General features: G+C 34.7%; 1 protein-coding gene across 2 annotated transcripts in view; it reads left to right on the top strand.

Moving 5' to 3' along the window:
• RTKN2 (rhotekin 2) overlaps window positions 1–17,768 on the top strand; it is a 76,577-nt gene that overhangs the window by 27,618 nt on the left and 31,191 nt on the right. For both annotated transcript variants that reach the window (XM_059397489.1, XM_059397488.1), the window contains 2 exons: window positions 666–860; window positions 13,016–13,110. In XM_059397489.1, coding sequence (XP_059253472.1) covers window positions 666–860; window positions 13,016–13,110 — 290 coding nt within the window. The remainder of the gene's footprint in view (window positions 1–665; window positions 861–13,015; window positions 13,111–17,768) is intronic.

Raw genomic sequence — 17,768 nt, 5'->3', positions numbered from 1 at the left:
GGTTAAGAATATTACCAAGGTCTCACTCTCCCTCAAGGAGTTCTTGCCTTATAGTATATAGATCTTTGTATTGTTTCTTGCTTGTGTGTTTTTTTCCTCTAGATAACCAAACAGTGCAGCGTTATTTTAAAGTTATTGGGTACAAGATGGGGTGGAGAAGACATGGCAGTTGGTGATCAGACAGTGGCTCTTTATGAAAAAGAAATGAACACTAAAGGTTTCAACAGAGAAAACCTTTTCTGTTCTCTTTCCTTCTTCAGTTTTTAAGTCTTTTCCTTTTGGAGGAATAGTTATTTTAGGAAATCACACATATTATACAAATACCTTCCAAGAAGGTATAACTGAAGACGTCACATCAGGAAAATAGCTCTGGCTACAAGAAGACCAGGGCATATTATTGTTTTTCTTTAGGACTGTGCCTGTATATTTGGATCGCATTGTGTTAACTTAGCCCTACTTAGAAGCTGGTTAGCTCTGGAAGTTGCAGCCACTCTCTCAGGTCATTTAGATACTAAATAAATACAGGGGGTTCTGTCTCATTAACATTTTAACATAAATTGTGTTTCAAATTGTGATTTTTAAATGTTATGAAAACACTAAAGGATATTTCAATTTTATTTTCTAGTGAGTTAAGTTTCTAATGTTATGAATGCTCTTGATTTTAGTAATAAAGCAGGGCCAGACTTTCAGATAAAAGTGGAGGTTTACAGCTGCTGTACAGAAGAATCTTCTATAACCAACACACCAAAAAAACTAGCTAAGAAACTGAAGACATCTATAAGTAAAGCTACAGGGAAGAAAATAAATTTGGTGCTTCAAGAAGATCATGAAACATGCTCATCTTATAGTTCTCCTATTTTGTAAGTTTTTTACTACAGCATTTATAGTGACAGAGTATTACTATGTATTTGTGACATTTTAAAGTATTGTATGTGGAGTGTAAGTTTCATTTTAAGTTGAAAAAACATCCTGAAGCAGAAACAAAACTGAAATTTACCCAGTTGAGGTATCCTTAATATCTTTACTTTGAAAGTAGGAAGTTGGGGGACAGCATGTTTTAGGGATTTGAATTCCAATTCCTACCACAAAGCTGAAACGTTTTTCTTTAAAAGGGACTGTTTGTCAAAGTGTTTGCTGCCTGTCAATCTACCAACTGGTTTTCTGTATTTGTCATACGTTATTCTTACAGATTTTAAAAAATATTTTATTTCTGTATAACAAAGCTTCACTACCATTGTCATGTACAAAAAAATAATCCCTTAATATCAGCTGATACCGGGATGCCTGGGTGGCTCAGTTGGTTAAGCGTCTGCCTTTTGCTCAGGTCATGATCCCAGCGTCCTGGGATCGAGTCCCACATCGGGCTCCTTGCTCAGCAGGGAGCCTGCTTCTCCCTCTGCCTCTGCTGCCATTCAGCCTGCCTCTGCTCGCTCTCTCTCTCTCTCTCTGGCAAATACATAAATAAATAAATAATCTTAAAAAAAATATATCAGCTGATATCCAGTCTGTATTCCAAGTGCCCCAATTATAAAAATGTCCTCTTGTAATTTGTTTGTGCAAATTAGGATCCAATAAGGTCTACAATGTTGCATTTAAGTGAGTCTTTTAAGTTTCTTTTAATCTTTAATGATTTCCTGCCTACTTTTTTCTTGCCATTGTTTATTGAAGAAATCAGATCTTGTAGAATTTCCCATATTTTGAATTTAGCTAATTGCATCTTATCTTTTTAAACATCTTTTTCTATCCTCTGTGCTTCCTTACAATTGATTGGTAGATCTAGAAGACTGATTTGACTCAGGTCCTTTTTTGGGCAGTAATACTTCACATTGACTATAGGTACTTCATACTGTCTCCCATTGGGAGGCCTTTTTCCACTTATAGTTATATTAAAATTGATCAGTGGGTTCAGGTGTTGCCAGCCCAATTCATCCATTATGAAGTTCCCTGTCATGTTTTATCTAATGGTTTTAGCAGCTATTACTGATAATTATTTCATTAGAGATTATAATTTGGTGACTTTCTAAATTGGTCATGCACTTTTTAAAAAACTCTGAATTTTCTTAAAGAAGATGTTTCCTTCATGAACTGTGGTTATAAATGGAAAAAATTGATGGAGGAAAGAGAGAAAAAAAAATGCTAGATTCTTTTATTTACCCAATTTTAGAATTATGAGTTGTTATTCTATCAACCATGGAGGTAATCAATGTTCTCTTTTATTTGAAGTCTTGAATTTTTGTATATGTTTGTGTTTCAATCTGTTACAGTTATTATTCTCTTTGAAGCCAAGTTGTCCTAACTTTGATCAGGGGGAAACTTTTCAGCTGACTCCTGCAGCTTTTGACATAACCTAATCTCTGATAGCTTCTTTGCTTTCTGACACAAGATGTTCCACATTCATCTTGAATTTTTCTGCCCAAACTTGGAGTCACCATTTCTTCAAGGAGCCCTGGTTTCTCTCAGATACTTTTTTTATACATTGCATTTGTTACTGCACAAATAGTTTTGTTTATGTGTCTTGGGAAAACTGTCGATTAGTCTACATTCTTAGAATTTCTTTGCATGTTCTGGTAGAGTTGGCTCTTCAACATGTCAATAACTTCACTATGATTACAAAAAGCAAAATAGCTCAGGTCTATAGACCCTGGAAATGTTAATCATCACAACATAGTTATATAACTCTTTTCATGTCAGATACTTACATATGGATAATGTCTTGGGATTCTAGTATTGTAGCTTTCAGTCTCTTTCAATCGAGGCCTATGCTAAGAAATTAGCATCATGACTGAGTGTACAGTAGCATAAGCAGATGAATTTCATGAAGCAATACTTAGCCCTATCTATTTATAATACAGTCATCAGATTTTTAATTCTATTTTTAGTTTTTAAAATTACAGTTCATGAGTTATAAGTTGATGTCACAATCTGTTGGTTCTGTTGGATCCAAATAGGGTTTTTCTTCCCCCATTTTCCTCTGAAAAATAAGTCATAGAAAATGTTAAGTCTTTCCTCATAAATCTCATTGAAAAGTGAGTAAGGAACCCTTTAATTTTTTTCCTTTATCTTCTTAAAGCTTTTCTTGATTAAGATATATCAAGAATTTTCTATTGAGTTCAGTAGTTTTTAAAAATTTTTTAGACAGCAAAATTTATTTTGCTTTATTCAAAACAATGCTAGGACCCCTGATATCCTGGAGAAGTTACATTATTCCTTGGATCTCAGTTTTCTCATATGAAAGGTAAGGATTCTTAGACACAATCATTTATTAGGAGCCTCCTTAGAGACATTTCTAAGGTTTCATACACCTTAAAGCTTGTTTAAGGAAAAAAAAAAATGGTGGGGGTGGGGAGTGGGACTCAAGCCTCATTATAAAACCTCGATGTTTGGCAGTGAATACTTAATGTTTTATCCTGTCTTATATTATTTTTGTGACCCAGGGCAGATTAATTTACATATAATATATTAGCTTCGAGAGTACAACATAGTGATTCAATTTTGTATACACTGAGAAATGATCAGTTCAGTAAGTCTAGTTACTGCCTAGAAACTGGCTCACCATTCCAAATTAAAGATTTGTTTTCTTGTGATGGGAACTTTTAAGATTTACACTCTTAGCAGCTTTCAAATATTTAATACAATGTGATTGACTGTAATCATCATGCTATAAATTACATCCTCATGACTTACTTATTTTATAACTATAAGTTTGTACCTATGGACTCTGTTCACCTATTTTGCCAAGCTCCCAACACACCTCTCCTCTGCAAGGCACCAGTCTGTTCTCTATACTTATTAGTTTTGTTTTATTTGGTTTTTTGTTTTTTAATTCCAAATATGAGTAAAATCATATGGTATTTGTCTTTTTCTGTCTGACTTATTTCACTTAGCGTAATATCCTCAAGGTCCATTCATGGTGATGCAAAAAGCAAGACTTCATTCTTTTTTATAGCTGAGTATAAAAATATAATACATCTTTATCTAATTCATCCATTGGTGGGTACTTAGGTTGTTTCCATATCTTTGTTATTATAAATAATGCCATAGTAAACATAGAGATGCATACATCTTTTTGAATTAGTGTTTTCATTTTCTTTGGATAAATAAACTAAAAAGCTTTTGCACAGTGAAGGAAACCATCAACAAAATGAACAGGCAGCCTAGTGAATGAGATGAGATATTTTCAAATCATATATCTGTTAAGGGGTTAATATCCATATATATAAAGAACTCTTAGAACTTAATAGCAGAAAAAAAAATCTAATTAGAATATAGGCAGAGGATCTGAATAGACATTAATCCAAAAAAGACACAGATGGCCAACAGAAACATGAAAAGATGGTCAACATCAAAAATCATCAGGGAAATGTAAATCAAATCACAGTAAGATATTACCTCATACCTTTTACAATGATTGTTATCAAAAGAATTAAGAAATGCTGAACATGTGGAGAAAGGGGAAACCCTTGTGCACTGTTGCTGGGAATGTAAATTGGTGCAACCACTATGGAAAACAGTATGGAGTTTCCTCAAAATTAAATGAAAAAAATAAAAATACAGTGGAAATTTAATAATTGTAGTTCGTCCCATTGTTGCTACTTTTACTGTTCTGAGACTAGGTTTTCCTTAACTTTTTCAAACCCATGCTGAAGCATTACAATTTAAAAAGAATGTAGGATTATAAAATATAGACATATTTTAAAATTTAAAGCCATTATTTCTAATTTCATAGAAGATAATCTAAATGATGTTAGAACTTGCATTTAACCTGTATTCCTCTTTGAAGCCTGGAGGAATTTTTGAGCATAATATTGTTGGTATTAAGTTCCTTATTTTTTTTTTCTAAAGATTTTTTTAGATTTTACTTATTTATTTGAGGGAGAGAAAGATAACATTAGTGGGGTTTGGGGAGAGGGCCAAAGGGAGAAGCAGTCCCCACTGAGCAGGGAGCCTGATGTGGGGCTCCATCCTAGGACCCTGGCATCTTGACTTGAGCCAAAGTCAGTTGCTTAACCAACTGAGTCACCCACGCACCCCAGTATTAATTCTTTTAAATAACAACTGACATATTTGTCTTGAAGTGTTCATTCTATTTAGATTTGTTATTCTACTTGGTTTATACCTGAATCCAAACACGAATTTTCTTTATGAACGTTCCCCATGCAACTTTTATGGCATTTGCTTATTTATACCAATTAAATTTGGTCAAAGGAAAAGTAAAATCTTTTACATTTCACTGAATCATGTTCTGCCAGTACCTGTATTCTGCTGAGCTTCAGGTGTGAATCCGGCATACACTAGGTTAAATTCATAGACTGGGATGACTCTTAACTAGCAATTCCTTAACTGACTGCTTCAGCACCTTGATAGGAGTTTGAGAAAAGTATTAGTGATCAGAATGCATAAGGGGATCAGTTTTGTTTCTTTAATAGTGATCTAGTTCAATGAGAAGATTCCCAGTACAGCTTTTAATTTTTAACCAAAATGCACATAAAAGATCAGATTTGGGCTATATATATCTTCTCTAGTAACATGGCATGTGATCAAATATAGCTGTTCTTTCTGACAAAAGAGTGCTTTTTTTTAGACTACCATTTAAAGTAGTCATTTTTTTTTTTCCATAACATTTTGGACCAACTTCTCCCCCCAGTGTTATAACAATTGGCTTATTTGATTAAAAAATGTAGCTGATTAAACTTTTGGGAACTCAATATTAGGGTTGGCTAAAAGGAATGAGTGTAATGTTTTAGTAAGAAAATGTTATCCTGACAAGAATGTTTTAAAAGTGAGATCATTGTTAGTTTTGGAAATATTGGCATTGTAATTAGTCATGGTTTAAAAATGAAGTAACTTGAAATATCATCATAAAGTATTGTTTGATCCAAAAGAAGACAGTGAACATTTTTGGTAATTTTTAGCATGTTCCCTGATGTGATTCATTTATTCATTTTTATTTGTGGAATTTCACTTACTGAAATTCCTTTGTCCAGATTTTCCCAGTGTTTCTAATAGCTGAGTTCACTATTTTATGGTCATTGAGAACTATTTATTTAGTACATTATTCATCACTATGTAAATATACATCATTTTAAACAATCATTTCAAGAAAACTGGTAAAATTGAGAATGATTATTTGACAAAATGTATATTAATTTTTTTAAAAATAAGCCACTATACTGCATTTTAAATTAGATTGAAGTTATAAGACAAGTATCTTAATACTTGTCTAGAATAAATGGATTATTTATGATTTGAGGAACAATGAAGTTACTGTTTTGGTTGTGTGAAAGATGATGCAGAGTTCAAATGTAACTAAGGAGCTCCTCAGCCTTTGGGTACAATTCCATTATCCATTCATTTAATCATCTTAGAAAGGATTATTCAGCAGTTATATCATATGGCACATTAGATTCCAAAGTTCATAAGTCATGCTCCCTGAACTCAAAATTGTTGCAGTGGTAAAATACGGTCCCTTATATCTGTTTTAACAGAAAAGGTATCATAACTTTAAACTATTTCTTAATGAAGTATAAAGGTAGTAAGTATAGCGGGGCCCTCTTTCCAGTATACTACTTGCCTAGCAGAGGCAAGTCAATTATATTCTCTGAACTTCAGTTTCTTCTTCTGAAAACATGGATGAAACTATCTGCTCTGCTTACTTTAAGAAGTCATTGTGAATCTTTAAAAAGATATTGCTTGTCAAATGCCTTAAACTGTACATATGTGGTATAATAATGCTTTGCCTTTCTCTGATTTTTATGGGAGATTTCCATCATACTGCTTCGCCACACTTTTTATTTGATTACAAAAATAATCAAATAGAATCTAGAAGAGAAAAAGAGTTATTCCTACTTCATTCTAAGTCAAATTTTTTTTATATATTGACCATTATTTTTTCAGGTTTTTAAATATCTAGCTTTGGGAGATAGGTATAAATAATTATCTACACATTCAGCTTTTTTTCTACAGTTATTAAAGAGTCTTCACATAATTATGTTAATGACCACATTATCATTCAGCTCTATCATAGTTTATTTACTTACTTTTTTGTTAATCATAGCTTATTTAATCATCCTTAGAAGTTATCAATAACTTTCTTCAGCTTGTTATTATCAGATGCATCACTTACTGAAAATAAAGGCAAATATGCTCCGTGTTTACCTAAAAGTAGCTGAGGAAGAGATGCCTTAGTCACAATTGTTTCTTAAGGCCTGGGAAAAAATTCAAACATACACCTCATTCATCACATGATTTTAGCCTGTTCCGTTATACGGGAGTTGCTTTCTGAACATGCCACCTCCCCAGTGCGCTTGGTGTAAAGGCACAGCTTATAACCAGCTGCTTTCTGTGCACACTAATGGCAGTATTTTATATTATACTATGTATTGAATTGATGCTATTCCTGAAGTGAAGAATACGCAAATGTTTTTAGTAGTTACTAAGAATAAATTACCGTGTCATTCCGAAAAATAAAAAGTATCTTTATTCTCTTTCTCTCCCTTTCCCGGCCTCCCACTATTTCAGGTATTTTTCTTGATGGACTTAAAAAGACATGTAGTCTATTCATCTAATACTTTGACCTCTCAGTTTCATGACCCCCCATCTCCAGTGATTTTGTCCTTCTGCCTATTCCAGTCCTCCACTCTATAGTTGTGCCCTAGACCTTGTGACAAATAATTGCACACCCTCTACCATCTTGTTAGCTGGTATCCCTCTATCCACTGCCTCACACATTTCCAGCTTGCTCCCTTTAGCAGTCTGACTCGAATTTAGATTTGACTCCATGATTAACCACTTTATTCTTTCCTAGCCTTTTTCTTGTTGTCATACTTACCTTGGAAAAACTCCAGCCTTGGTTAAATCCTCCTTTGTGCTCCTCCACACCTGCACTCATGAGAAATAGATGAGGAAGCTGGAGATAAGGAGTCACAGTTACTGGTCTCCCGTTAGAAACATGATCACTAACCTTAAGTGAGTTCTCAGTATGACAGCAATCCCACTGAGTTTCCATAGCCTTCCAATTTGCCTCTCTTCAGGGAAGGTATTTCACATCATATTACTGTCTCTTCTAAAAACTCCGATTTCCCCCTCTTCTCTACTCCTTATTCAAAGCTGATGACTTTGTTTCACCTATCACTGATCCTACTAAAGCAATCAGGAGAGAACTTACATATCTTCATCAGCCAAATCTATAAGCCTGTCCACATCTGTATGTTTATTTGCTGCTTTCTTTTCTTGGGAACTCTGTCCCATCTAACGCCACCTTCTTGTGCACTGGATCCCATCTTCTGCATGACTTAGAAGCAAGCTCCTATGCATATCCCCTACACCCCATCATCAATTTTTTTTTATTGTCGTTTTTTAACTGCATCATTGCTACCAACACAAAGCATGCTGAAATAACTCCCATCCGTACTGTCCCATTTGAGAGCTACCCTTTATAGAAAAGTTTTCTGTATTCCTTACCTCTACTTCCTCTCCTCTTACTCTCTCCTTGGACCATTTCTGTTAACTTCCCTTCTAGGATCCACCTCCCTGGTTTTCCCACTACCTCTGACTATTTCTCACCTGCCTCCTTTGTTCATTGCTCTTCAACTTGATCTCTAATGATGAAGTGTGTCTCATTTTTCAGTCCTTGGACTTCACTTAACTTTCTAACTTTAATTAAATTTCATTTATACACTGGTAACTCCCAAATTTAATTCTTCTATACTTTTTCTTCTCTTAACTCCAGATATTGTCCAGCTGCCTACCTTACAACCTATCTAGATATCTAGAACAATTTTAAATTTGACTTGTCCACAACTAAATTCATATTTCCCAATTTCCCATATCTATTCTTCTGTCAGCCTCACTGCAGTGTAATAAGTATTCCATTTTTCTGGTTGCTTAGGCCAAAAGCCTTGGAGTTGTTTTCAGGCCTTTTTTTTTTCCCACCTCCCATGTCCACATTGGGTCAACTTCAAGAATATATCAAGAATCTTGTTTCTTCTCCCTAGCTTACCGTAAAGCTACCACTCTATTCCAGGTCTGCATCAGCTCTTTGACCTGCAGTCATCTAGTCATCTAGTCATCAACTAGAAACTTTCTAGTTGATGTCCATTTTCACTCTTACCCCCGGTGGTCTGTTCTGCACATGGCAGCCAGAGGGATTGTTTAAAAATACAAGTTACATCATAGCGCATGCCTCTGCTTCAACCTACCATTTGTTCCCATCTCACTCACAAGAAAATCCGTTGTCCTTAGTATGCCTCACAAAGCACTGCCATGTGCAGGGTCTGCCTCTTACTTACATTTGGGACATCTCTCCGTCTCCTACATCATACTCTAGCCACATCGGGCTTGTGGTTTGTCACACACACCTAGCATCTCTCTCTCGCATCACTTCCCTGCTTGTTGACAATCACCTGTTCCTGAAGATAATACACTGCCCTGAAATGCAGGAGATTAGGGAGCCTAATCTTCTTTATTTTACGTGTGAAAAGTTACAATGTAGTTCTGTAAAACTTATATATCAGGGACAAATTATCGTGTTGAGATAATACTTAACATATTAGGCCCTCATCACCAGACCGTGGTTATTAGTAGGCCCTTTGTATGTAATCATATTTGCTCTTCCATTGTAATTGCTATGCTCAGTTGCTTTGAATTTTTTCTCCACAATTTTCATTAATACTTTCTCAACTTTTTTGCGGGGTGGGGGGGACTCATTGTATAACACTAGGGAAAAGTAAGAGCTAACTATAGAAACCCAGGCTAAGTGAGTAATAGCAGAGACTGGCCCACATTGAGTATGAGGCTGGTGCCTATTAGCTCTTGCAACAGTGGAGATTTTCTGGTGCTTAGTAAACTTTCCAGAAGTCTGCATAGAACTCTGATAGTATACCAGTTGTATTCAGGCTGTAGCTTAAAATTTAGTCATACATCACTTTGTTAAAAATATTTTGTTGAGTTTTGGAGACAGAAACATAAATTTCCCTACATAAACATTGATAAAAGTCACTGGGTATTGAGAGATATCTCTAGTCTATGGTAGTTATATATTAAAAGGCAAGATAAATCAGAGCATCATGCTGTACTTACACAGTAAAGTATTTCCATTATTTCTCAATACTCCCTTGGAGAACAGGTGTTCTCCAAGGGAGTAACATTCTGTGGAGTATGCATTGCACAGTTACTATATGTATACATACTTTTCTTTGTAGTAGAGATTCTAGTAAAGATTTAGTATGAGACAAAGGAGGTTTATGAAACATATCACTTGGCACAATTAATAAAAATTCCCATCAAACTTTTCCTTGTCTGTCTTCTCTGTCTATATTCCTGTCACATTTTAACATGCTTAAAACAATGTTCAAACATCTGATGTTTTGAATGCTGAGGTTTTACTAATTTGGAAAATAAATAAAACCAAGAAAAATTCTTGAAATCAAGATTACTAGCTCAGAAAATAGAATTATTATTACTATTATTATTTTTAAAGATTTTATTTATTTATTTGACAGACAGATCACAAGTAGGCAGAGACACAGGCAGAGCCAGAGGAGGAAGCAAGGCTCCCCGCTGAGCAGAGACCCCGACGCAGGGCTTGATCCCAGGACACTGGGATCATAACCTGAGCTGAAGGCAGAGGCTTTAACCCACTAAGCCACCCAGGCGTCCCAGAAAATAGAATTATTATTGAATGAAAGTTCACTTTTTAATCACCACAGAGTACCAGGATATGAAATTTAACCTCAGAATTTTTAGATACTTTGGCAAGAGTGCTATTTTAACACAAGTAGCATAAAGGGGATTATCATGAAAAAAATGGAATTAGTAATGAAGTCCTCCATTTTTCCATATGATGAATGTGAAAACTCCAAATCTTTGAAGTTGGTAAACCAGAAGAAGATTCATTCTTACTCCCAGGAAGTAATTATGAATCAGATCCCATCACTATCTTCTTATTAACTTTCTCCAATGACTTCATTATGCTTGGAATCAAATCCACTCTTTCTCCAAGGTTTCCAGCAAAGTTCGAGGACCTAATTCCTGCCTTTATCTCTGACCTTGTGTCCTAAGGTGGTGTTTCCCACTTGCTCCCTATACTCCAGCCACACTGCTCTACTTTCAGCCTTCTCTGCTTGGAATGTCTTCCCACATTCTTTGCTTGATTCCATCTTCTTATGAGAGCGTCACCATTACCCCTTAGATAGTCCTTTCCTGTTTCTCCTGCTTAACAGGTCCTCAGTTTTCTTATCCCCTTTGCTTCATAGAAAAGGTTGCATTATAACTTACAAATACCACTATTTAATTTATCACTCTGCTTACCTTTTCTCTCTCCCCCTTACATCAGAATATAATACTGAGTCTTGTTTACCAAAGTGCCCATCACCTTGCATAGAACTTGGCATATGTTAGGTGTTCTGTTAATATTTTTGAATGAATGGAGACCATTCAGAGAAACATCTATGAGTTAAGGCAAATAACTTGCAGATTTTCTTAAGATAAAATAGCATAAAGAGATAAACATACTAGGTTGATAATTCATTTATATTTATAATCTGTCATCTACAACATCTAAATGTGGTTTTTCTTCATTTTTAAATTATGGTTAAATATATAAAATTTATGATTGTAACCATTTTTAAGTGTATAGTTCAGTGCCATTTAATACATTCACAGTATTGTGCAACTATCTTCATCACCCATCCCCAGAACGGTTTTATCTTTACAAACTGAAATTCTATGCCCAATAAAAAATAACATCCTGCTACCCTGCCACGCAACCATTGGCAACCTTCAACTCGACTTTTTGTTTCTACGAATTAGACTACTCCACGGACTTTACACATGGAATCAAGCAGTATTTGTCCTTTCGTCATTGGTTTATTTCACTTAGTGTAAGGTCTTGAAGGTTAATTTGTATTGTAGTCTGTGTCAGAATTTCCTTCCCTTTTAAGGCTGAAGAATACTCTATTGTATGTATATACCACATTTTATTTATCCTTTCATCCTTTGAATGGACAGTTGACCTTCTTCTGCTGTTTGGCTCTTGTGCGTTGTGAGTAATGCTGCTATTTATACAGGTGTACACATATCCCTTTGAGTCACTACTTTAAATTCTTTTGGGTATATATCCAGAAGTGGAATTGCTGAATCATATGGTAATTCTATTTCTAATTTTTTATTTTTATTTATTTGTTTATTTTTATTTATTTTTTTAAAGATTTTACTTATTTATTTGACAGACAGAGATCACAAGTAGACAGAGAGGCAGACAGAGAAAGAGGAGGAAGCAGGCTCCCTGCTGAGCAGAGAGCCCGATGCGGGGGCTCGATCCCAAGACTCTGGGATCATGACCTGAGCCGAAGGCAGAAGCTTTAACCCACTGAGCCACCCAGGCACCCTTATTTCTAATTTTTTGAGGAACCACTGTACATTTTCCATAGTGACTGCAACATTTTACTTTCTCATTAGCAATGCACAGTGTTACAAATTTGTCCCCAGTCTAGCCAACACTTATTTTCTGTTGTTTTTTTCTTTAATTAATAAAAGCCATCCTAATGGATGTGAAGTGGTGTAATTGTATTTTTTTATTTTAATGTTAAAATATTTATTTATTTGAGAGAGAGAGAAAGAGCACATGTGCGCACATGAAGTGGGGAGAGGAGAGGGAGAGCCATAGAGAGAATCTCAGGCAGACTTTATGCTGAACACAGAGCTGGATGTGGGGCGCAATCTAACAATCCTGATAATGACCTGAGCTGAGGCTGGGAGTCACACGTTCAACTGACTGAGCCACCCAGGAGCCCCATTCGTGGTTTTGATTTGCATTTTCCTAATGATTCATGATCTTGAGCATTTTTCATGTTTTTATTGGCCATCTTTGTATCTTCTTTGGAGAAATGTCTATTCAAGACCTTAGCCTGTTTTTTAATCAGGTTGTTTATTTTCTGTTATTGAACATCTAAATGTTTTATGTGGTAGGAAATATACGAAAATACTCAAAGTATGTCTTATTTTTCCCTATTACTAGTGCTGCAAAGTATAATTTGCTAGCTCATACTACTTTGACCTTGGAAAGTGCTGAGGATAGCTTCAAGACCCATAATCTGTCTATTAATGGAAATGGTGAGTACCGTCTATATTTTACTTATTACATATGTTATGTTAATAGGTAATGTGAAGAAAGTAATAATTTCTAATTTAAATATGCTCCTCTGAAGCGGATGTTGGCTTAAATAATATAGGCATGCGTTCTTTCTATCCTGTTCCCCAAAATGAGAAAAAAAAATTTTCCTTTTTCCATTCCATTTTCCAGAGATTTGTTTGTGAGGCTAACTTAGTGAGGACAGAAAGGTTTTCTGTATTCTGAATTTTTGTCTTTGACTTGAAATTGATTACTTTACCACCCCTCTAGTTGGCAAAGACCTGTTTTATTTTTAAAGTTGAAATTGAGGAAGCCAAACCTCCTATTGGTAGAAACAGAGGATGTAAGAGTATATATATATATATATATATATATATATATATATATATATATACACACACTATATTGCTTATAGTATTTCATTGTATTGTTGTATCGCTATTATTTATCTTTTATTCAATTATTTTTAATCTGAACCCTTTTCTTTCTGGATGATACTGGTAGTTGTAGTTTATCCAAAAAGATAATATAACAAGTTGAAGAAGGGAGCTAAGTAATTAGAAAGGTTTGTAAAATTTAACACGAGCATTCTCCATTTTCCCAGATTATGTTACTTATGAGAAAAAATACAGAGTGGTGATAGCAGAGTAGTTTAGAAATATAATTTGGGTCATTTATTCTTGTCCATTTTCTGAAGCAGAATACATAAAATTTTGTATAACCTTACTTTGTACTTATGGTTATAAAGATGGGTGGCTCCACACTGATGAAATAGATGATTTTACAAAAATATTTTTAAAGTTTTGCTCTAAAAATTACATTAAAAGTACAGAAAAGTTCTTAAAATATGAATGTACAATGTAACAAATAATTTTGAGATGAATATATGCATAACTACCTTCATGTCAAGAAAGAACATTGTCAATATTACTTCTCAATTATTCTAGGTATAAATGGGTCCCAGTTTTTATGGTATTCACTTTCATGCGTTTATTTTTGGTTTTACCACCTATGTGTGCTTCTCTAAATAATTTTTTCTGGTTTGAACTTTATATGGATAAAATCACATTATGTCTCCTTAGCAACTTGGTTTTTGTTCATTCCGTATATGCAGTATATACTATATATATACTATACTGCTTATAGTATTTCATTGTATGGTTGTATCGCTATTATTTATCTTTTATTCAATTATTTTTAATAGTTATAAGGTTCTTTGGTTCTTTTGAGATTCATTAGGGAACATGGGTGTCTGAGTCAGTTAAGCATCCAACTCTTGATTTTGGCTCAGGTCATGATCTCAGCGTTGTGAGATGGAGCCCTGTGTTGGCCTCCTTGCTGAGCATGGAGCCTACTTAAAAGTCTCTCTCTCTCCATTCCTCCAAACACTTGGACATGTGCATGCTCTCTCTCTCATGTGCATGTTCTGTCTCTCTCTCTCTCTCAAAAAAAAAAATAAATAAATAAAATAAAACATAAAATAAAAATTTGAGTTTCATAAGTATTAACTTCTTAATGATAGCTTTATTGAATTTCCTCAGCATCTATAGTGATATCCCTTCTTTCTATTTGATACTGGCTTTTTGTACATTCTCTTGTCTTTTTATTATCATTCTTGCAGTAGTTTTGTTAGTGTTTTTATTCAGTGATCTGTTCTATATATTCCAATTATTTGTTAGAAATAATTATTATAGTCTATATACTCTATATATTACTATGAGAGATGTGATAAAATCTGCTGTGATTGTAGAGTTTTCTAGTTCTCACAGTTACAGCTATTTTTTATTATTTGAGCCTTTGCTATTTGATACACACAATGTTTTTTTAAGAGGGTGCCACACTGGAGCCCAACATCAGGCTTGAACTCACAACTCTGAGGTCAAGACCTGAGCTGAAATCAAGAATTGGACACTTAACCAACTGAGCCACCCACGAGCTGCTGATAAACAATTTTCTTCCACTCTTTTACCTCCATTTTACCTTAAACTGTACTTATTTTTATATTGTAGACATGCCTCGTCAAAGAGGATTATATACTGGATTTTAGTGGGGGTTTTTTTTGAGGTTTTTTTTTAATTTTTAATTTTTTATATACATGTATTTTTATCCCCAGGTGTACAGGTCTGTGAATCAGCACTCACCAAAGCACATACCCTCCCCAATGTTGGATTTTAGTTTTTATCCAGTTTGACAATATTTGTGTTTTTAATGGAACATTTAGTCATTTTACATTTGATATCAAAAAGTTCATAAGCTATATTATATGATATTAAATATTTGGGCTTAAATCTACCATCATATCCTGTGTTTGCTATTGATCTTGCATGTGTTTTTCTGTTCTTTGTTGCCTTTTCAAGGATTGATAATTTTATCATTTTCACTTTTTCCTTGTTCAAAGTAAAGTTATAATTCTTTTTCTCATCTTTAAGAAATTACTGCTAGAAATGTCATTAATCATACCTATTAAAGCCTGAAATTAAAAGATAGTTTTACTCTTTTCTTAGACAATGCAGGGACTTTCAAACAGTTAAACTCCATTTCTCTGACCTGTGTACTATTGTTATATAATTCTATTTAATTTTTAAATTTCACAAAATGTCTTATACATTTTACATTTATTTAGATTTATCCATAAATTTCTGCGTATCATTTGTACCTTATATCTCACATGTGATAATCACTTTCCTTATGTTCAAAGTATAAGCCTTAAAATTTCTTTTAGTGTGTTCCACTGGTATCATACTTTTTTGTTCTTGTGTTTGTCTGAAGATGACTCTATTTTGCTTCATTCTTGAAAGGCATCTTTTACAAGATATAGGATTTTGGCAGTTTCAATTTTTTTTCTTTTTGAATATTAAAGATATAATTGTACTGTCTTCTGGCTTCTTTTACTAGCTGTTGAAGATCATTTGTCAGTGTGTTCCTTCTGGGAAGGCACTTTATTTTCTCTTTGTCGTTGGTTTTCTGAAGTTTCATTATGATGTAGGTATGGAATTTAATTTCATTTATGCTGCTTTCGGAACTCCTTTAACTCCCTTTTTTTTTAATTTATTTTTTAATTTTTTATTTCTCATCAGCGTAACAGTATTCCTTGTTTTTGCACCACACCCAGTGGTCCATGCAATCCGTGCCCTCTCCAATCAATACCCACCACCTCCTTCCCCCAACCTCCCACCCCTCACCCCTTCAAAACCCTCAGATTGTTTTTCAGATTCCATAGTCTCTCATGGTTCACCTCCCCTTCCAATTTCCCTCAACTTCCTTCTTCTCTCCATCTCCCCTTGTCCTCCATGTTATTTGTCATACTCCCCAAATAAGTGAAACCATATGATAATTGACTGTCTCTGCTTGACTTATTTCATTCAGCATAATCTCTTCCAGTCCCATCCATGGTGCTACAAAAGTTGGGTATTCATCCTTTCTGATGGAGGCATAATACTCCATAGTGTATATGGACCACATCTTCCTTATCCATTCATCTGTTGAAGGGCATCTTGGTTCTTTCCATAGTTTGGTGACCGTGGCCATTGCTGTTATAAACACTGGGGGTACAGATGGCCCTTCTTTTCACTACATCTGTATCTTTGGGTAAATACCCAGTAGTGCAATTGCAGGATCATAGGGAAGCTCTATTTTTAATTTCTTGAGGAACCTCCACTCCAAAGTGGCTGCACCATCTTGCATTCCCACCAACAGTGTAATAGGGTTCCCCTTTCTCCACATCCTCTCCAATACATGTTGTTTCCTGTCTTGCTAATTTTGGCCATTCTAACTGGTGTAAGGTGGTATCTCAATGTGGTTTTAATTTGAATCTCCCTGATGGCTAGTGATGTTGAACATTTTTTCATGTGTCTGATAGCCATTTGTATGTCTTCATTGGAGAAGTGTCTGTTCATATCTTCTGCCCATTTTTTGATGAGATTGTCTGTTTTGTGTGTGTTGAGTTTGAGGAGTTCTTTATAGATCCTGGATATCAACCTTTTGTCTGTACTGTCATCTGCAAATATCTTCTCCCAAAATACAGAAAGGGAAATTAAAGAATCGATTCCATTTACTATAGCACCAAGAACCATAAGATACCTGGGAATAAACCTAACCAAAGAGGCAAAGGATCTGTACTCAAGGAACTACAGAACACTCATGAAAGAAATTGAAGAAGACACAAAAAAGGTGGAAGACCATTCCATGATCTTGGATCGGAAGAATAAACATTGTTAAAATGTCTATACTGTCTAGAGCAATCTATACTTTTAATGCCATTCTGATCAAAATTCCACCAGTATTTTTCAAAGAGCTAGAGCAAATAATCCTAAAATTTGTGTGGAATCAGAAGAGACCCCGATAACTAAGGAAATGTTGAAAAACAAAAACAACGTTACCTGATTTCAAGCTTTACTACAAAGCTGTGATCACCAAGACAGCATGGTACTGGCATAAAAACAGACCCATAGACCAGTGGAACAGAGTAGAGAGCCCAGATATGGACCCTCAACTCTATGGTCAAATAATCTTCGACAAAACAGGAAAAATATACAGTGGAAAAAAAAGACAGTCTTTTCAATAAATGGTTCTGGGAAAACTGGACAGCTATATGTAGAAGAATGAAACTCGACCATTCTCTTACACCGTACACAAAGAG

The sequence above is a fragment of the Mustela nigripes genome, chromosome 4, assembly GCF_022355385.1.
Source record: "Mustela nigripes isolate SB6536 chromosome 4, MUSNIG.SB6536, whole genome shotgun sequence".
Taxonomy (NCBI): Eukaryota; Metazoa; Chordata; class Mammalia; order Carnivora; family Mustelidae; genus Mustela; species Mustela nigripes.
Note: the sequence above shows the minus strand (reverse complement) of the source record. Positions and strands in the feature narration are given on the sequence as shown.